General features: G+C 41.0%; 1 protein-coding gene across 2 annotated transcripts; it reads left to right on the plus strand.

The window, feature by feature from the left end:
- The first annotated feature begins 3,414 nt into the window (after positions 1–3,414).
- On the plus strand, positions 3,415–16,900 carry SRP9 (signal recognition particle 9). Of its 2 annotated transcripts, XM_069545492.2 has the most exons (4): positions 3,415–3,651; positions 8,391–8,459; positions 12,655–12,809; positions 15,824–16,900. In XM_069545492.2, the coding sequence occupies exons 1-3, from the start codon at positions 3,580–3,582 to the stop codon at positions 12,772–12,774; spliced, it is 261 nt and encodes an 86-aa protein (XP_069401593.1). In that variant the 5' UTR covers positions 3,415–3,579; the 3' UTR covers positions 12,775–12,809; positions 15,824–16,900. The 2 variants fall into 2 exon arrangements, with proteins under 2 accessions (XP_069401593.1, XP_069401592.1); XM_069545491.2 differs by lacking the exon at positions 15,824–16,900 and having other exon boundaries at positions 12,655–14,210.
- Positions 16,901–21,944: the final 5,044 nt, after the last annotated feature.

The following is a 21,944-nucleotide window of genomic DNA, read 5'->3' on the forward strand; positions in this document are numbered from 1 at the left end:
CCAGGGCTGATCTCCTTCAGAATGGACTGGTTGGATCTCCTTGCAGTCCAAGGGACTCTCAAGAGTCTTCTCCAACACCACAGTTCAAAAGCATCAATTCTTCGGTGCTCAGCTTTCTTCACAGTCCAACTCTCACATCCATACATGACCACTGGAAAAACCATAGCCTTGACTAGATGGACCTTTGTTGGCAAGGTAATGTCTCTGCTTTTGAATATGCTACCTAGGTTGGCCATAACTTTCCTTCTAAGGAGCAAGCGTCTTTTAATTTCATGGCTGCAGTCACCATCTGCAGTGATTTTGGAGCCCCCAAAAATAAAGTCTGACACTGTTTCCACTGTTTCCCTATCTATTTCCCATGAAGTGATGGGACCGGATGCCATGATCTTCGTTTTCTGAATGTTGAGCTTTAAGCCAACTTTTTCACTCTCCTCTTTCATCAAGAGGCTTTTTAGCTCCTCTTCACTTTCTGCCATAAGGGTGGTGTCATCTGCATATCTGAGGTTGTTGATATTTCTTCCCGCACTCCATAGGGATCATGAAAAGGCTGAAGTCAGCTCTCAGGGATCCGTCTCCGTGGGACCATCTGCTCACCACTGCCCTCCACTGGACACCGCGCCAAAGCAGCCCGGCCCCGTCGGGGCGCTCTCAGGTTTCCTTCCCTCCCCATGCTGGATCCAGCTCCTGGGCAAACCGGTTTTTCTGTTGGCTTCTCTTTCACTCTAACTGTGCTGCACTGAATTCATGAGACCTAGGAAGGCACAGGAGAACTGGGACTTCTTTGAGTCCCGGCGTATCCAGAGTTCCACAAATGCTTAATGTATGAAAATCAACATAATGACCTTTAGTTCCCGACATGCCAGCAGCACTGGGGACTGTTATGATTGCAAATGTAAGAACCCACTTAAGAACCTACTCCTACAACGGTCTACACACCCTATGCTGCCAGCTTTTAGAAGACAACCGAGGAGAACAAAGAAGGACAAAAAGCTTCTGGGAAAGAATTAACAACAACAGACCTTCCTCCTTAGGGGAAAGAGGGAGGAAGTACCACTAAATCTTGTGGAAAGGCTCTGTCCTGCACTAAATCCTGTGAGATGACTTCTCTCTCCCGCACTGTGCCACGCTCCTGCCTTTAATTATCGGTATGGGTGAATTTGCCTTATTATCGCTACCCCTTACCTCTTTAGCTTATAAGGATTTTGCCCAACACACTGACCCTTAAAAGTTATTGAATTCCTGGCAGTCAAATGTGGCGTATGAGTGGCTAATAATTTGCCAAATGGCAATAGTAAAATAAGTCAAAAAGGACGCATCATATTTATGGCTTACAAATTGCTTCAACTTGCTGAAAAATTGTTTTCGTCTCCCGAAATTGAACTCTGGAGTTAGCCCAAGGCCTGGAAGGCATTTGGATATGAATCTGAAGCTCACGGAAGAACCTGCACTAAGCAGCATAGAGGCGAAAGTGAAAACCCAAATATTGCCCAGGAAAAACTCAGAGGGTGAAATCAAAGTATGATACCTCAGGACCCAGTGTTGAAGGGCAAAGGGAGTGGAGGAGGCTAGGACAGAGCCAGAGAGGGAAAAACCAAAGAGGCAGAAGAAGGAGCAAGGAAGGATGGAGTAAAAAAAACCAAGCGGCTGGGAAATCTCAAGGATGAAAGAGTGGCATGTGCCCTCAGATGCGGTTGAATGATCTGGTCAAGAAAGGATTGAGGGACTTCCCTGGTGGTCCAGTGGCTAAGACTCCGTACTCCCAATGCAGGGGGCCCAGCCTCCATCCCTGATCAGAAAAAGAGATGCCACGTGCCGCAAGGAAGACCCAGTGCAAGGAAATAAAGAAATAAATATAGATGAATATATTTTAAAAATTAAAAAAAATAAAGGATTGTCAGCTGGACTGGGCAATATGAAGGTCACTAGTGACTCTGAGAGCAGTTAGTGACCTTGTGAAAGCAACTTCATTTGAGAGTTGAGGTGGGGACAGAGTAGAAGGTACTATGGTGGGAATGAGATTGAATGGGAAGCAAGGGCACGGAAACAATCATAGGAGGTAACCAACTTAGGTGAAAGAATAAAGGCTTTCACTTTTGACCTTGCACAGGCTGGACTTCACCAATTCAGCTTTCCTACAGCCACTAGTGACGTGTTCTAAAAATAAAAATTAATCATACCGCGTCCTGTTGTGATTAACATCTGCCGGCTCTCCACTTGCTGAACAATGGAGAGCAAAGTCCAGGGCCGATGTGTTTCGTATAACTTACTTTCTATAATTGTATTTATTTATTTTTGGCTGTACTGGGTCTTCCTTGCTCTGCGACGGCTTTCTCAAGTTCTGGCGGGCGGGGCATTGCTCTTTGTTTCCTTGTGGTGCTTGGGGTTCTAACTGTGGTGGCTTCTCTTGTTTTAGCGCACAAGCTCTAGGGCGCAGTCTCAGTAGTTGTGGCGCAGGGGCTTAGTGGCTCACCGGCATGTGAGATCTTCCCGGGACCAGGGATAGAAGCTGTATCTTCTGCATTGGCAGGCGGATTCTTTACCACTGAGCCGCCAGGAAAGCCTTAAAACTGATGTTTTACTATACATAAAATATATTTCAACTTGATTAAAGAAAAATACCCTTCTACCTCACTCCATAGCCTGGAGAACAAAGTTCAAATTTCTTCCGGCTTAAGTGATATGATTTCTTCCCATTCTTCCCCCGTGCCCCAAATACGTGCTTGCGTCCTAAGTCGCTTCGGTCCTATCTGACTCTTTGCAACTCTATGGCAATTCTGTCCATGGGATTCTGCAGGCAAGAACACTGGAGTGGGTTGCCATGCCCTCCGGAGAAGGCAATGGCACCCCACTCCAGTAGTCTTGCCTGGAGAATCCCAGGGACGGGGGAGCCTGGTGGGCTGCCGTCTATGGGATCGCACAGAGTCGGATACGACTGAAGCGACTTAGCAGCAGCAGCAGCAGCCATGCCCTCCTCCAGGGGATGCCCACATTAAATACACTACGGATCTAAAATAGGCCTCCTGCCCTGCCCACCTGTTCAACACCCGTCATGTTTCTCAAGATTCAACTTGTGTCATCCCCGTTAGCGTCCTCTAGACACAGATGTCTATCATAGAAAGCTCTCCATTGCACTCTTCTGTTTTTGTCTCGCCTTTTACTAAGCTGTAGGCGAGACAGCTCCAGCGCTTATCACTAAGCCGCTCTATCTTTGCTGAAGAAACCTGGGCTTTATCGTTGTCGTCCAGCCAGAAGGACAGCGGGACAGATCCTCCTCCAGTCCTACAAGGGGCGCTGTGGCAACCTCCATCGTCTCCCCTCTCTCCACCTCTTCGGACCCTCTCCCAGACTCACACGCTTGGGGCTCCGCCTCCTATGCAACATCCCTCCTTCCCACTGGGCAAGGACGATCCCGGCTGGCCAATGGAGCGAGGCGTTGGTGCGAGGCGGCGCCGCCATCTTTGAGCTTCTAGGCCCCTGTCTCGGTAGCCGGCTGTGGGAGTTAGGGAGGTAGGTGGGCAGTGCTGCGCCGCCTCCGGTCCACAGCCGTGCCTCTTTCTGTCCTTCTGCCGCGGTCCCACGATGCCGCAGTACCAGACTTGGGAGGAGTTCAGTCGCGCAGCGGAGAAACTCTACCTCGCCGACCCAATGAAGGTAAATCGCAGGCGGAGCCAGTGTCTCTGTCCTAGCTCGGGTCAGGATGTCTTCTCTGGCGTCCGCTCGGCCTCCGGAGCTTCTGCAGCATCCTAGGAGGTGCTGTGTGTGAAGAGAGACGGACTCCGCGCGAAGTCCGATTGTTCTTTTCGTCTCTTCTCTTAAGAAGGGCCCAGTGAAGCCTGAAACCAGCAAAATCAGGGTCAAGTCAGGGCTCTAAGAAGCCTTCCCCCGCCTACAATCCCTGAGCTTCCCTATCGTTGGTTTACGTGTCTCTAAGGGCAGGGCTCCTCCCCTCTGCAGCTTCGGCTTCCTGTGGCGCTTCAGTTCAGTTTCAGTTCAGTCGCTTAGTCGTGTCCGACTCTTTGCGACCCTATGGACTGCACCACGCTAAGCTTCCCTGTCCATCACCAACTCCCGGAGCTTAGACTCAGTGTCCATCGAGTCGGTGATGCCATCCAACCATCTCATCCTCTGTCGTCCCCTTCTCCTCCCGCCTTTCCCAGGTCTTTCCCAGCATCAGAGTCTTTTCAAATGAGTCAGTTCTTCGCATCCGGTGGCCAAAGTATTGGAGTTTCAGCATCAGTCCTTCCAGTGAATATTCAGGACTGATTTCCTTTAGGATGGACTGGTTGGATCTCCTTACAGTTCAAGGGACTCTCAAGAGTCTTCTCCCAAGAGTCTTCTCCAACACCGCAGTTCAGAAGCATCAAAGACCCTCATTTGGAGGCATCTACCTCCCGCAGATTAGTGGTTCTTAATATTTTGGAGGTTAGTGCCCTTTAAGAGTAGGAGAATGCACTTAACACATAAATGTTTGTAAACAGTTTTAGGGGGTCCGTGGATCCCTGTGGCCTTCATTGGAGGCTCAGACAGTAAAGAATCTGCCTACAATGCAGGAGACTCGTGTTTGATCCCTGGGTCAAGTAGATCCCCTGGAAAAGGGAATGGCAACCCACTCCAGTATTCTTGCCTGGAGAATTCCAGACAGAGGAGCCTGGTGGGACTAGAGTCCATGGGGTCACAAAGAGTCGGACACAAAGTGAGCGAGTAACACACACACATGGATCCCTGTAATTCATTCATGGCCCCCATAAAATTATAATAAGCTAACCTCTGACATCGACTTATCATAATTTTACCAGGGCCGTGAATGAATTACAGGGATCCGTGTGTGTGTGTGTGTTAGTAACCAGAGAAGTTGCAAGGACAAGAATTTAGCATTTGGGTCTTGATTTTTCTTCCTCTTGGTTTTTATTGTCATCTAAATATTATTTGAAATATTGAAAAGCCCTGCTAGCTTTTTAGACCTAGATAAGTAACAAGCCAGAAACAGTCTTAGTTCCATTCTTTGCAATAAAGTGATGTAATAGTAATAAATGATAAAATGAATTAGATACTTGTGAAATTGAGTACTTTGTTTGTGACACAATTTCTGGCTCCTCCATTTGGTTGATTTTGTTCATAGGACCATTTGTTTTCTTTAAGCAGTGTACCGTGAGGACTATACAGGACTTTTGTAGAAGTACCCACAGTGTAAACTAATATTTGGAAAGATAGTAAAGAATATACAAATCCACAGTAAGAGTAATAATACTATAAGAATGTGGTCATAGTTATAGGGAAAATGAAAATAAAATGATTATTATTGAGCATTGCTATGAACAAAGCATGTGTAGAATAGACAGGGGAGGGAGAACCTGAGTTCTTTTCAGAAAATTCCAGTGACCTAAAAACTTGTGCCTTTTCATGATAACCTTCACTGGGTTTTAACTGATTTTTTTTTGATAGGCTGGTAAAGGGATGAGTGGGAAGAGAGCTTGATTTTTATTAAGAAGGAACTTGACTCTGCTACAGTACACTGTTTTGCATCCATCATTTAAAGAAATAAAAATAATGTTCATGGAGGTTGTAAACTCTATTGGGAGTACAGTTGTATTCAATACAGTTGTATTGAATACCTTCCATGTATACAGTTGACAATCCCTTGAGGTAGTTGAATGAACAGTCTTAGATACATTAAATGATTTGCCTGGTGATCATTAAGAGATTAGGCTAAAATTTGAACCCACATCTCTAAACACTGTGTTCATGCTGTTTCTACCAGTCTATACTGCTGAAACTAAAGAAGAAAAGAAATTTTGTCAGAACTCTTTGGGATCTGTTTTACAGAATTCTTTGTCTTCTCTTCCTCTTGATCATATTTATCACCTTTTACCTTTCTCCATTGCATCCGCTCTAAGTAAAGATGGTATTATTGCTAGACCATGTAATAACCTCTTTGTCTGCCTGCTTTTAAAATTCCTTCTTCATTCTCATACATACTGCAGCTATCTCAGACACAAAAATTGAATTCCCAGTTTCCTGTTTTAAAACTAGTTCTTCACTGATTGCTGGTAAAAGTCCCACCTTCCAGGCCCCAGTCTGACCCTCTCTCCAGTCTTGTTGGCTTTGTCTCCCACCATTTCCACCATCCTCAGCCCTAGCTAGCCTCAGAAAGCTACAGGATGCATCATATCTTCATTCAGACTGCTGCTTCAGCCTTTCTCCTAACTTCTTCCCTAAAAGAAAGAAAACAAAAAATGCATTTCTGCAGCCATTTCCATAAATTCTTTTTACACTTTCCCTTCCCCCAATCTAAATTACTTGTTTCCTCCTTTAGCATTTTATGTGTATATGTCTTTCTAGGACTTAATTCATGTTGTCTTATGTTTTGATTATTTAAGTTGGTTGAATTACTAAAAAAGCAAGAACCTTGACTTCTTTTTCTTCTTAGTGGTGTCTGACATGGTAACGTAGGTGCTTTCTAATTTACCAATAGAAAGGGGATTGGGGCTTCCCAGGTGGCGCTGGTGGTGAAGAACTCGCCTGCCAATACAGGAGACTTAGCGGGTTCCAGATCCCCTGGAGGAAGGCATGGCAGCCCACTCCAGTATCCTTGCCTGGAGAATCCTGTGGACATAGGAGCCTGGCAGGCTACAGTCCATGGGACCGCAAAGAGTTTTTTAACTCATTTCTCCTAATGAAGCCATTAAGTATTCTTTTAAACAGGAGTTAAAACTTTACATAGTTGTCATGCTTAGCACATTTTTAAGTTGGTTTCCTTTTGTTTCCAGAGGACTAATTTTTTTTAATATGTGAAACTGAATTTACTGGCTCAATAAGTAGAATCTTATTAGGTAGTCTAAAGATACTTACACCTACTTAAGTGCTTGTTGAGTTCCCTTTCCTCCCTCACCAAGACAAATCTCAGGATGATATGACCTTTTTTAATTTGCAAACCCAGGAGAGTAGAAGGCATAATGAGAAAAGCTGTAGAAAAAGCTCTAATAGCCCTTTTTATCTAGTTTCCAGAATTATCTTGAGGGTCCTGTGCTGCATTGGAGCCATTTTAAATGTATGTTCCTGTTTTGTCTGGTAGATACTTAGCAATTTTTAAAACAGCTAGCTAAAGCTAAACTAGAGTTGTTTATTATATTTTTATTAAGAAGGAACTTGACTCTGCTACAGTACACTGTTTTGCATCCATCATTTAAAGAAATAAAAATAATGTTCATGGAGGTTGTAAACTCTATTGGGAGCTGTTATCTTTTATTGGAATGTACTAATATCTAAATCATTTTCTTGGCTTCCTAACTGTAGAACACCCAATAGCAAAAGTGCTGTGTAGCATGGCACAGCATGGCACTCCTAACTCAATGTAGGAGTTATTCTAGATGTGGAAAATTGTGTCTCATGTCGTGCCATCATGAGAAAGATACGATTTTGCTGAGTAGTTAGTCTGAGTCCACCTCTTGAGAGTCATGGGGAAATGGAAAGTATGAACTGCAACTGCAGTGCTCTTTCCTGGAAAATGGGTTTGAATTTTACTAGCCATTTCTACTCCCCCCCGCCCTTTTTCCTATCAGTCCTCTGTGGCTAGGTGTGTGGGTATTATAGGGGAGAAGAAAACCTCCTTTACTCTCTTAGGTTTCATAACTGGGGCTCTGCAAATTAAACTGACAAAAGACAGTTTAATAAATAGAAAGACTTTACACTTAACATAGAAGTTTACAAAGAGGAGGAATTTGGGACCTGTATACCATCTTAAGGGTGGGAAAGTATGGGAGGGAGGTTGGACAGAGGAAAAGAGATTTGGGGCTTCTGGGAGGGGGTACGTTCTGAGAAGGTGACCAGGGAATGTATAGGCAATATTAGAGCTGTCTGGTAAGGTAGGGAACAAACCTTCTTCTCTTTTCCCAGGGAGAAGAAACACCTTTACAATTGGGAACTTAGGTAATCTTTACAAAGCTTAATTTATGTCCTGCTTTTGATCAGAAAGGGCAGAGAACTAATTACCTTCAGCTCAGAACTTTCCTTTAGCTGAAGTGGTACACTTTTGAGGTAGCATGCTGTGAATACCCTTCATACATAGTCTTACTGGCAAGAAATGCCAAACCAGTCTTAGACATTCTCTGAATATGGGTGTGCCTTGGGAATTTTCAGTACATCTTTTTAAAGTGGCTGAAAATAAAATACCTGACTTTCTTTTAAGTCTTAAAAATATTGTAGCAATAGGAATGCACAAAATGCTGTTTCCCCTCATTTCAGTCATGATAAGTTTACAGTAAAGGTGCCTTTAGATATTTTGGCTATTAATTCTAAAAGGATCTATTTTATTTTAGCTCACTTGAAGACTAAATTATTTATGAGAAATGTCTTCTGACTTCACTGTTTCTAAATATGTATTTTTATTTCAGGCCCGTGTGGTTCTCAAATATAGGCATTCTGATGGGAGTTTGTGTATTAAAGTAACAGATGATTTAGTTGTAAGTATACATTTTTATTTGTTGCATACTTTCAGATTTGTTTGAGTTAATCATTTGTTTGAAATTATTTACATAGAATTTATGCAGGTCACCCATTAGAATGCTTATTTTGTGTTTCATTCCCAAGACAAGAGCCTTGTTCTTGAAGCTATTTTTGTAGGCACTTGGAAAGATAATTCAACTTGCTTCATTAATACAGTTTGTCAGGTATAGTTTAATAACAGCCAAACAAGAGGAACATAGAGACCGAACATAGATACAGGGGTAAAGGTTTCCTTGTAGATGTGTGAGGAGTAAGTGGTATTTGAACAGAAGTTTTAGGCTCTGTAGTTGCGTTTCTCTCGTTCCCTGTCTGCTCATTCCTGTCGCTTCCTCACACCCCATTTATGTCTTACCCCTCTGCCATGTGGTTTCTACATGAAGTCTTTCCTTGAACCTGCTCTCAATGAGGGCTCAGCAGCAGCCCCTTCATTTTCAAACCCAGCAGTTCATATCTTGCTTGACCTCCTGGCTGCTTTTAATATTTTTAATATTTATTTGGCTGCACCAGGTCTTCATTGAGACATGCAAGATCCTTAATTGTGGAATTCGGATTCTTAGTTGCAGCATGTGGGATCTAGTTCCCGGATCGGGTCGAACCTGGGCCCCCTGGATTGGGAGCGCAGAGTCTTAGCCACTGGACCACCAGGGAAGTCCCCCTCCTGGCTGCTTTTGAAACAGGAAACCAATTCTTGTAGAAATGTTTTGGCATCTGTGGCTCCCTTTTATGTTGTTTTTATTTTTCTCTGTTTGTTTCATTCTTTGCTAGTTATTTTGCTGACTTGCTCCATTAATATTGGTTTCTCCAGGGTTCTGTCCTTGATGTCGTCTTATCACTTCTGGATCAGTCCATTAAGTCCAGTACTGCCTGTATGTCTGTTTCCAGTTTTGAACCTTTAGCTCATATTTTTCTTTTGGCTTCCTGACTAGGTCTGAGTTGAGCATTTTTCCTCCTCTACTTCGTAAGGTTAGCCTGTCTAGAATGGAAGTCCTCATCGCTTATCAAACTGGTTTCTCCTGCTTCCTGTCTTTAATTACACTGTCATCTACCTGCTCAGAACCTGGGAATCATTTTTGGTTCCTTCCTTTCCCTTATTCTCATTTACTATTCCTTCATTTGAAAAACTTGTATTTTGATCCTCTGATAAGTTCCATATGCTTTGCTGGGCATTTGTGAATTATTGATTCAAGGTCTCATCTCATTTCCTGTGGTGAACCCTCCATCTTCATTGCATTAACCCCTTAAGGCTTCGTTGTCGCTTCCCTGGACTAGTAGCTCTGTGTCCCTGCTTCCAGTTCGTCCTTCAGTTGTCCCACCAGAGTGATTTCTAAAAATGCAAATTGGGTTCTTACTACCCTGCTTAACAATCTTCAGTGGCTTCTCATCACTCATAATGTAAACCCCACCCTCACATCCCCGCTAATCTCTGTCTTTTTTGTGTTCCTTAAGGGCTCCTTTAATATGCCATGCAGTCTTAGGCCTCTGAGCTTTTGAACAAGCCTGTCTCCATCTTTGCAGTGTTGAATCCCACCCCTGCCCCAGTGTGACAAGCCAGCTGCTTATATTTCAAAACCTACCTCAGAAGGACTGCTTCATTTCTTGTTTTTATTTCTGCCTCTTTTTGTGCTGTTTCACAATTTTTTTAAAAAAAATCACTTTTGACTTTTAATAGGTTGTGGGCTTCAAAATAACAAGAATAGATGAGTGATAGTCTTACTGTGTTTGTAGTGACTAGTCCTTACCCAAAGGGTACTTAGCAAACATTTCTTTTAATGGATTAACTCTTTTAAAAATCTCATAGTGACTTTAAAAATGACTTTTGGTCATATCTTTTACTGTATTTGTATTCAGGGTTTCATTATGAGGTTGCATGAAGTCAGATCTTTTTAAATTAGTATCATATCTTCTAAGAACCTATTGAGTTTGGTGAATGTGAAATGCAAAAAAGGAGTAAATTGAGCTGTTGTGTGCTAAACCTAGGTTGAGATTTGAATCCTAGCTTAGCAATCTAACAGCATTTTAGTCTTGGGGAAAGTCAGGCCAAAAGTTTGGCTTTGGGAGCCTTAATCTATGAAGTGCCATAGTAATAGTCTGCTCACCTAATTGGGTTGTTGTACAAAGTAAATGAAATATGTGGAAGTGCTTAGCACTAGTGCCTGCCACTTAGTAGGTTCAATAAATGTCTACTTGAATCCTGAGCATTCACATTGAGAAAAATGTTACTTGTGATTGTCACGGAGTGGATAGATACATCTACTGCAGAGAAATTGGTATGTTCTGCTTTAAAAGTAGAGGAAAATGCAGAATTGAATTCAATACAAAAGACTTTACCTCCAAATGATAACTTTTGGCCTCTGGTAATGATTAAATATAGATAAAGATCCATGGTAAGCAATACTGGAAAGAACTTTAACATTAATGATTTCCGTGATAAGATCTAAGTATGAAGGATACTTTTTGTTCCCTTTCTTAAAATTACTGGTAATTAGTCCTTATCTAGAAGGGACCAAAGATAGAATCACATCCATCATACTAAACGATAAATGTGTGAACCAACGCCAATGAAAAAATCTCTTTTCTAATGATTTTTAAAGAAAAGTTTGTATACTTCCCTCAGTAATTCATTTTAATGGCTTAGAAAACTCTTCTTAGACTTTATTGTCTTAGAGCTTTGACACTTTTATAGTCCTATTTATGCATCTTTTGTTTCTAATTCCATGTCTGATTTATAATACTGTTTTCTTTGGACCTCTTCTATGTCAAACTGTAGTGAGAAGGTATATGTTCTCCTGTAGTACATATACTAAAATTGAAACTCTGGAGATGATTATGGCCGCTTTATAAGATTGTTAGACAGATTTGTACAATGTGTGAACTTTTCTAAGTAAGTGGTTTGAGGGCTGTATGAATTCAAATCAGTTGCGCGTTGTCAACCACAAATTGGCACTTGCCCTCTACCTCTACAAGGATTAAATCATGTGCTGCTGCAGCTGCTGACCTCTAGCACCCCTTGAAGGAGCCCAGGATGGAGAGCAGAAATGAGGCACACTCTGCTCCCCGAAACCTGGCAGGACAGGTCTTCCAATAGTTAGATATTCTCAGGAGCTGATTTTCTGAGCCCAGTTCTTACATCTCCTCGTATCTAGAAAAGCACTAAAATCTTTCATGGTGATGACTGTTTCTCATGACAAGCAGAAGCGTCACGAGACCAGCAGAAACTTTCTAAGAAATAAGCATGCTTGATTGCATGTACTCCCCCCTCCACCAGGATTGCATGTATACTGTTCTTCTCCTTTATGTCTTTGGAATAGTCTTGCAGAGCTGTTTGAGGTGCTGTCTCCTGAGCTGCAGTCCTCGTACTGCCCCAAATAAAACTTTCAACTCACAACTCTGATGTGTGGTTTTTTTAAGTTGACAGCACGATCAGGTTGAACTCCAAATCAGTTTAAGTTGATGAATATTACTGCAGGATTGCAAAGTTCCCATTGCTTAAAACTCATATGAATCCATAAGATGGGCTGAAGAAAAATGGATTTGTGTTACAAAATGAGACTGCCAGCTTTAAATTTAATAATTTGGAAGATTTTAGATGAAGAATTGAATGTAAAGCAAGGAAGAGTTTGAATTGGTTTAAAAGTTATAAATAATACCAGAAATCAAGGTTGAACAAATTTATCTAACTTGATGTAGGTAGCAACCAGCAGTAAGCAAGGAATTCCTGATTTTTAAAAGATTAACATTAACCATATACTTCCCATTTCATAAACAGAGAAAGAGATCCTAAAATGTATATGCTTTTCCCACTATAACTATAGAATCATTTATAACCAGATCCCCGGGAGAAAACACCTGATTCCAGCCTTTAATTTTTCTCATCAGACCATGGCAGAATTTGATTACATTAGTCTACTGATCATTTTTGAGATGCTTTGAATAGAGTTCACTTTGTTTTTTGTCCATACCAGTGGCATTTTAAATATTATACTAAACTTAAGGAATGTAATTGTGGGAACCTGGAAACGTGAATGATCTCTGGAGGAAGTAAAGCAAAACAGTGGTAGGGAAAGACTCAGATTTTTACCCAAGAATATGTTTGCTACGTTGTTAGTAATGTAGTTTTGCATAGTTAATGTGTGCTTTTAAAATTCCTGACAGTGTTTGGTGTATAGAACAGACCAAGCTCAAGATGTAAAGAAGATTGAGAAATTCCACAGTCAACTAATGCGACTTATGGTGGCCAAGGAATCCCGCAGTGTTGCCATGGAAACGGACTGAATGGTTTGAAATGAAGACTGTTATGTTCTTAGGAAGTAAATATCTTTTGAATTTGGAAAAGTATTGGGAGAGAAAATACTTTATGTAACTAAGTGGGCTGTTCAGAAGCCAAGAGATCATTTTTTTTGTACTTTGTTTTTTAATGTTTACTTTAGAGAGCCAGGAATGTAAATGCTTTCAGTTAGAAAGCCTCTATTTATTTTTTGGAGATTGAGCAAGAAATGCGTCTATCTTGGAAACTTTTTGTAGATTACTTGGTGTTAAGCAAAATAAATAATTACTCACTGTTAAGTTTGTATCAGTAACTTGAAAATGAGATTAAGAAAAGCCAGTTCTTCCTTAAATTTAGTTAATCTGTGTTTAAAAGAAAATTGAATATAATTGTTTTGCTAGATTGATGTATTTTTTTCGGAGCATAAATTTGTGCTGTTGATGACCAGCAAATATAAAATAAGGTAACTGGAATTAACTGTGCACAGCAATGTAGCTGATTATATATAGTAGTGTAGTCTCAATTATATCTAAAAATAATTATGCAAACAAGTATGCTTTACCTTAAACTTTACAAATTTAAGCTATATTTTTAAATATAAGGGATTCATATTATCGTAAACTTGTTGAGCAAAGACTGACTTTGAATCTAATTTTCAGTGCTCTGAAACATCTGCAGTTACTTTAAATGCATGAACAGAATGATCACTAATGGATTGAAATCACCATATTACAGAAATATTTGCCACATATTTGCCATCTATCTTTTCTCAGAAGGGCTAAAGATTATTTGAACTGTTAAATTTTTGCATACCTCTATGATACCCCAGCCCGTTTCTGTCTTTACTTAACCAAGGTATTGAGCATGACTGTCACAACTGTTTCCTTTAAACCAGAAACATGACATTATTTGCCATTTATCTTATATTTGCAATTAATTTTACCAACCTAAATATAATGTTATATGTTGATTCCTACATTGAAATATTTTTTGTTTGGAATTCGTTGTGTTGACCAGCGTTTCAACATGTAAGGTTCCATTAACTATATGAATTTGGGCATGTTTCAGAGAGGTCAGTAAATAAAATATTACATAAATGTGTATTATGTTTCAACTTCTTAAGAATAATTGATTTCTTGACTGGGATATTCTATATTAGTTTAGACTAAAGTGAGCCTAATTATGCTGTATGTACGTTTTACTTGTTTCTTCGTACTTTTATTACTCAGCTTTCTGTGTTATGGCATTTGTTTCCCCCCTGCCCCCCGCCCCGCCACTGTTTCTCACAGTTGTATTACAAAAGAACCATACTAGCTTTCTCAAGTCTCCTATTGATAGACGTTTGGTTGTTTCCAGTCTTTTGCTGTTAGGATGCTGCACTGAATATACACATGAGTTGTATATGTGTACATTAAATTACTACAAATAAAGTTGGTGAATCAAAGGCCATATGTATTTCTAATTTTAATAGATACTGTCAAATCGCTTTACGCGAAGATTGTCCCATTTTGCATGCCCAGCAGAAATGCAGGAGAATGCTGTTTTTTCACAACATTGCCGCACAAAAGCACAAATTCCGGGGTTTTGGCATTCTGACGCATAAAACACTGTTGTTGTTCAGTCGCTAAGTTGTGTCCAGCTCTTTTGCCACCCCGTGGACTATAGCCCACCAAGCTCCTCTGTCCATGGTATTTCCCAGGCAAGAATGCTAGAGTGAGTTGCCATTTCCGTCTCCAGGGCGTTTTGTTTTCTTGAGTAAGAAAAGTAACATCAGGGACTTCTCTGGTGGTCCAGTGGTCAGGAGTCCATCTTGTACTGCAAGGGATGTGAATACGATCCCTGGTCAGGGACTAGGATCCCACATGCTGCAGGGCAACTAAGCCTGTGAGCCACAACTAGAGAGTCTGTGCACTGTGATGAAAGATCCTGCATGGCTCACAGAAAATCCTGTGTGCCGCAACTAAGGCCCAGCACAGCCAAATATTTAGAAAAGTAACATCAGGTAATGTAGGGGTTCTTTGGGTTTTGGCGTTTTCCCGCCCATAATAGGATAACTGGAGGGTTTTTTGGCCTCTGTCTTTCTCATTTAAATCTTCTTTTTAATACTACTCTATGAAGATAACCTGGAAGGGGAGGGACATAGGTTTGAATTCTTTGAATCCTTGTAACTTGTAGCAGTGATTAAGAGCAGAAGTTCCAAGGCAGACTGTGTTGCAATCTTGGCTCCCCTACTTCTACTTCCTAGTTCTGTGGGTTTTGAGAGGATATTTCTCCAAGCCTCCATTTTCTTCTCTGGAAATTGGGCTGAAAGCAGTATTCATAGGGCTTTGAGGATTAAATGGCTTAATCTACTTCAAGTCCTTGGCACATTGCCTGGAATCCTACTGTTACGGTTGTTATTTTCCAGTAGAATAGGTATAAGTAGCCAGCTCTTAAGTTTTCTCATTTTAATTGAATAGTTATTTATAAGTTAACATCTGCCTTTTCTACCAAGCTGTGTCTACTATCAAATGCTATTTTTGGCAGATGGGAATTAAAACAAGATTGTCTCCATGGAGAGTGTTTTTATGTAGTGGGGGAAACTGAAATCTTAAATCTAAGACATGTTCATTTGTACCTACACAAAATTATTAAGAGAACTAACTAATGGTGAAAATATTAAGTCTCTCAAAGACCGTATAATAATAAAACTCCAAATTATATATTCTGAAAGTCACAGTGCTGTATACTGTTTTTTCTTTTATCAGGAGGTATTTCTGGATACTATAATCACACTTTTCATGGACTAATTTTTTATTTTTTAAATCATCCTGTGTGGCTTGTGGGATCTTAGTTCCCCACCCAGGGATCAAACCCAGGACCCTGGCAGTGAGAGCCCCACATCCTAACCACTGGACTGCCAGGGGATTTCCCATGGATTAATTTTTAGCAAACTGTTTTGTGATGTATTTAATCAAATGTTACTGATCCTAAAGTAATCCAAATGTGCTTATCATAGTAATTAACATTCTAGGTACAGTTAGCAGTTCAAATAATTTCATTTTGTTCTCTTCTTAGGAAGACCCACTCTCCTTGGAGCACATAGCATTGCTGGAGTGTTAAGCATTGCTGGAGTGTTAAGAAGCATTGCTGGCTACATGTGTTCTCTGTTATAAAGGGCTGGCTTTTCCCTTCTCCCTAGCCTGTCAATGTTTTGTCTTAAAAATATAAAATCTGTTAGTCAGAGCTCTAAGTGATTAGAGGCTGTATTGGCAGCATTTTATAGTTGGTATCTTCTGTTACCCTTAGAAAAATCTAACACTAGTAACAGTATGATGGTAATAGTCTTGAAAGTACAGTTGACCCTTCAACAACATGAGTTTGAACTGCATGGGTCCACTTATATGCCAGTTCCTTTCATAAATACATAATACAGTAATATACAATCTGCAGTTGGTTGGAATTAAGTTCTGGAGGGCTGGCAACAAAGTTAAAATTGGATTTTCTACTGCAGGGAGTGTCAGCACTCCTAACCCTTACATTCATTACTCAGTTCAGTTCAGTCGCTCAGTCGTGTCCAATTCTGCGACCCCATGAACCGCAGCACACCAGGCTTCCCTGTCCATCACCAACTCCCGGAGTTCACCCAAACCCATGTCCATTGAGTTGGTGATGCCATCCAACCATCTCATCCTCTATCATCCCTTCTCCTCCTGCCCCCAATCCCTCCCAGCATCAGAGTCTTTTCCAGTGAGTCAGCTCTTCACATGAGGTGGCCAAAGTATTGGAATTTCAGCTTCAACATTAGTCCCTCCAATGAACACCCAGGACTGATCTCCTTTAGGATGGACTGGTTGGATCTGCTTGCACTCCAAGGGACTCTCAAGAGTCTTTTCCAACACCACAGTTCAAAAGCATCAGTTCTTCGGCACTCAGCTTTCTTTATAGTTCAACTTACATCCATACATGACTACTGGAAAAACCATAGCCTTGACTAGATGGACCTTTGTTGGCAAAGTAATGTCTCTGCTTTTTAATATGCTGTCTAGGTTGATCATTACTTTCCTTCCAAGGAGTAAGCGTCTTTTAATTTCATGGCTGCAGTCACCATCTGCAGTGATTTTGGAGCCCAGAAAAATAAAATCTGACACTGTTTCCACTGTTTCCCCATCTATTTATTTCCCGTATGATGGGACTGGATGCCATGATCTTAGTTTTCTGAATGTTGAGTTTTAAGCCAGCTTTTTCACTCTCCTCTTTCATCAAGGGGCTCTTTAGTTCTTCTGCACTTTCTGCCATAAGGGTGGTGTCATCTGCATATCTGAGGTTATTGATATTTCTCTCAGCAATCTTGATTCCAGCTTGTGCTTCCTCCAGCCCAGCGTTTCTCATGATGTACTCTGCATATAAGTTAAATAAGCAGGGTGACATACAGCCTTGACGTACTCCTTTTCCTATTTGTTCATTGTTTAAGGGTAACTGTATTCTAAAACTAATTTTAAATGAGTTAAATATGGGACTTCCCTGGTGGTCCAGTGGTTAAGATTTCGCCTCCCAACTCAGGGAGTGCATGTTCAGTCCTGTTGTGGGAGCTAAGATCTCATATGCCTCTGGCCAAAAATCCAAAATGTAAAACAGAAACAATATTGTAACAAATTAAATAAAAACTTTAAAAATGGTCCACATCAAAAACAAAAAAAGAAATGAATTGCCCAAGAACAGTAAAGTTTCTGCCTACTAAGAATGAAAGAAAACCAAATCCCCAAGTAACATTTTATTGCTTCCTTATTTTTTTCCCTGTTTTTCCTCTTTAAGTAAAAAATACCTTGTGGTAATGGTAATATAGTATTTAGTATTATTTCCTTTAAAAATATTCAGGAGTGGGATGGGAGAAGGAGATGGAAGGGAGGTTCAAGAGGGAGGGGACATGTATACCTATGGCTGATTCATGTTGATGTTTGACAGAAAATAAAATTCTGTAATGCAATTATCCTTCAATTAAAAAATAATACTTTAAAAAATAAATACTCCCCTAGCTGGGCTTCACAGGTGGCACAAGTGGTAAAGAATCCACCTGCCAGTGCAGGTGGTGCAAGAAATACAGGTTTGATCCCTGGGTCAGGAAGATCCCCTGGAGAAGGAAATAGCAACCCACTGGAGTATGCTTGCCTGGAGAATTCCATGGAAAGAGGAGTCTGGTGGGCTCAGTCCATGAGGTCGCAAAGAGTCGGACATGACTGAGCACACAGGCACACACATTCATGTAGTTTTGCAGTTAAAGTTTATGATAGCATGAGAAGAAAGAAAAATATTTCATTCTTTCTTGCATTAGAAGTAGTAATTGGCTGGTTCCAGAGAAAGATGGTATAAGCACACTCCACCTTGGCTCTTCCGCTGAATCCAGCTGTGAATACACAGACCATCTGTTTGAGGACTCTGAAAAGAGGTGGATTGGGCAGGAAGACCAGCAGGTGAAGTACCATTGAACCAGGGATGATTGATTCTTATCAATCTTCCCCCTGGGGATATCCCCCAGCACATTGAATTCAGTCCCCCACTGCATTGAATTCAACGTACTGGAAACCTAGAAGTGAGTACTCGGTTGCAGACCAGAGTGTCAGAAACCTTTAGGTCTGGCCCAAGAAGTAGAAGGGTGCTTATATTTGGAGAGAGTGCAGAGATCCTTTTTCTTTTTTCCATCTTTTCTTTGTCCTCTTACAGCACACCCCCAAGCAATCCCATGGTGGTGACAGCGTGAACTACCTGCAGTGAAGCCAGTAGGAGCCAAAACTCAGGGAGATAGCCCTTCCTTTCCATACAGCTTTGTTTCCCAGAGGTTGGAACCAACCTTCATTTTTTTCTCTTTGTTCTCTATTTGCTTGGCTCTGGATACAGATGATGATAGGGAAAGTTCACATGGTAGCTAACCTCAGTCTTTTGGCCAGACAGTGAATAGAAGGAACCAGAACGTACCAGGGAGACCATAGAGAAGGAACTAAAAATAAATGACCCCATCAAACTGTTTATATAGTTCTCAGTCTACCCCCAGTGTGCATATGTGTATGGATCTGATTCTTTTTAGCATGTTAAAAACTTGGAAACTGAGTATGAAGGGGGAAACAGAACAGGCTCTTATCTTGAGAGCAGGACTCCATCTTGGGCCGGACTGTGGACTTTGAGCTATATGCCCAGTATCTGGAAATGACATACCAACTGGAAAACCAGACCCCCGAAAGGAAGAGCCCCAGGTCTCATACCTAGACTCTCCCTTGCCTAAAAGAGTACCCTAATTATCTGTGTAACAGAATAGTATCATCCATTCTATTATGTGTATTGGGGTATGACCACAGGCCTATTGATAATTGTCCACTGTTAACTACCTAGGCTTAAGGCATATGAATCATGGGTTAACTTTGATTGTATCTTTTTTTTTTCCTTTGTTCAGACCAGTTTCAGGGAATTTGGGGAGGTGGGTTTGAGCAAGTACACTTAAGAGTATATAAGGTTTTCACAAAAACGGTTGGGGTCCTTGGCTAAGAGGAGACTGCCTTGGGCCTGCCGGTGTAATAAACTGCACACCACTATCTGCATTGTCTTTCAGAGTGAGTTTGTTTCCCGGAACGTGTGGCTACAACAAATAGACTACATCCAAATAAATACCAGACTGGCAATCAGGAGGCATTCACATGCAGTAGGTCCAAAATGCACTGCAAATATTTTGAAAGCTGAACTGACAGCCCAACCTGTCTTCTGCAGGCTATGATTCCAATGTCAGTTCAGCTTTCAAAACCTTTTACCTTGTGTAGAACACCTGGAACTAAAAGAAACCAAAAAACTTTGGCCTGCAACCTAACCAGGTTGACTGCCTGCTGAAACAGACAAAAGTTCTGTATTCTCCATAGTATTTAACCAAGGCCCCTCCCGAGTTGGTAACAATATTCAAACTGTCTCCAAAATAGTATACCAGGAAATGGAAAAAGTATCAATTCTTAGAGAAAGACAATCAACAGATCCCAGTCAGAGATGTTGGAGTTATCTGACAAAGACATTAAAGCAGCTATTATAAAAGTGCTCTAGCAAATAATCATGAACACTCTTGAAATTAATGAAAGAAACCTAATCAAAGAAATAGATATTTTTAAAAGAATAAATGGAAATTTTACAATTGAAAAAAACACCACTCAACAGTCTTGAGCATAGTAAACTTGCCGCTGCTGCTGCTAAGTCACTTCAGTTATGTCCGACTCTGTGCGACCCCATGGGATGCAGCCTACCAGGCTCCTCCATCCAAGGGATTTTCCAGGCAAGAGTACTGGAGTAGGGTGCCATTGCCTTCTCCAAGTAAACTTGAAGATGAACTAAGAGAATTTGATCTGAAAAACGAGAAAAAGATTGGGAAAATAAAGCAAAACCATGAGCAGAAATTTAGAGACTTGTAGGGCAATAATAAAATGTGTAATGTTTGTGCCATCAGGAAAACCAGAAGGACAGGAGAAAGTGTGGTGCTGAAAAAATGGTTGGAGAAATAGTGGTTGGAAATTTCAAATTTGGTGAAAAACTTGAACCGATAGATTCAAGAAGGCCAAAGTAATCCATCATAATGGAAATCTAGTCACAGTCACAATGAAACGACAATGATCTTAAAAGCAGCCAGCAGAAAGGACAACTTCAAGAGAAACTGATTCGATTTACTGGATTTCTTGTCAGAAGTCGTGGAGGCCAGAGGGAAGTGGCACAATATTTCTAAATTGCAGAAAGGAAAGAACTGTTGACCCAGAATTCAATATCCACAGATAACCTTCAGGAACAAAAGTGAAATAAAGTCATTCTTGGGTAAAGAAAAAGGAAGAGAATCCATTGCCATCAGTCTTGGTTTAAAAATAATTACTAAAGGAAGTCCTTCAGTTAAAAGGGAAATGACTCCATAAAGAAAATTGGAACATTCAGGAATGAAGAGAAATAGAAATGGCAATTATCTGAGTTAAATGAAGAAGCTCTTATCTTGAGTTCTTAAGATATATTTGATAATAGAAATAAAATATGACATAAATGTTCTCATTGTGTGTAGATGTAGTACATAAGGCATCAATAGCATAGAGGAGAAAAAGATACCTATATGATAGTAAAGTTTCTATTAATACACTCGAAGTGAAAAATAGTTATTGTCAGTGTTATGCCCAGTGTCTGAGTCCCCAAAACTGAGAATAAGACATCCACAGCAATGCAAAAGCATAAAGTGGTTTATTGCTAGCTCGAGCTAGGGCTCAAGTCTCATCCAGCGCAGTGGAGTCTTGACGAGAGAGCCCTGAGCTCTGAATCACATCTACTTTTATACAGACAGTTCTTTGTTCCTGTAACAGCATAGCTGATTGGTTAAACCATACGGGCGTGGGACTTTTAACCTCGCATCCCTATCCGGATTGGCTCAGGTCTGGCGCGGGCAGGGGGCTACGGGGATTTTTTCTGATTGGTCAAGCTATACTGCCTGCGGGAGTTCCCAGTGCCTCAGCTTTCCTAGAGACGAAACCTCAGGCCTAGCCTGCCCCTTAGAGCCTGTCCTGGCTTCAGTTTGGTCCTAACAGTCAGTAGATTGAAAAAGTAAATATGTATATCCTCATCCCTCAAGCAATCACTAAAGGATGCTGCAAAGAAATTTAATAAACAGTAGATAAAATGAAATACTAAAGATTTAAATAAAAAAGGAGGGCAAGAAAAGGGCATCAGGAACAAAATATGGGAAACATGAACCAAATAATAAAATGGCCTAAATGCAAACACATCAGTTGTGTGTGTGGACACGTGTGCACATGCACACATGTGATTGGGTGTGTCTGACTCTTTGTGACCCCATGGACGGTAGCCCTCCAGGCTCCTCTGTCCATGGGATTTTCTAGGCAAGAAACTGGAATGGATTGCCATTTCCTCCTGCAGGGGATTAGGGATCTTCCTGACCCAGGAATCGGACCCACATCTCAGTGTCTCCTGAACTGGTAGGTGTATTCTTTACCAACTGCACCACCTGGGAAGCCCGTATCAATACTTACATGAATACTTACATGAAATGTAAGTAGTCTATGCACACAGAATAAAAAAAATAGAACCAGCTGTATCCTCTCTGCAAGAAACTTAACTTTAAATATAACGATACAAGTAGGTCCCAAGTAAAAGGAGGGAAAAAACAGGCCATGCCAACACTAAT

The sequence above is a fragment of the Ovis canadensis genome, chromosome 12 (genome assembly GCF_042477335.2).
Source record: "Ovis canadensis isolate MfBH-ARS-UI-01 breed Bighorn chromosome 12, ARS-UI_OviCan_v2, whole genome shotgun sequence".
Taxonomy (NCBI): Eukaryota; Metazoa; Chordata; class Mammalia; order Artiodactyla; family Bovidae; genus Ovis; species Ovis canadensis.

What these genes read in the sequence shown, in the direction of transcription:
- SRP9 (XM_069545492.2), top strand. Translation starts at nt 3,580, where the DNA reads ATGCCGCAGTACCAGACTTGGGAGGAGTTCAGTCGCGCAGCGGAGAAA. An exon ending in ACCTCGCCGACCCAATGAAG is followed by an intron (nt 3,652 to 8,390) that starts GTAAATCGCAGG and finishes TTTTTATTTCAG; the next exon opens with GCCCGTGTGGTTCTCAAATA. An exon ending in AAGTAACAGATGATTTAGTT is followed by an intron (nt 8,460 to 12,654) that starts GTAAGTATACAT and finishes AATTCCTGACAG; the next exon opens with TGTTTGGTGTATAGAACAGA.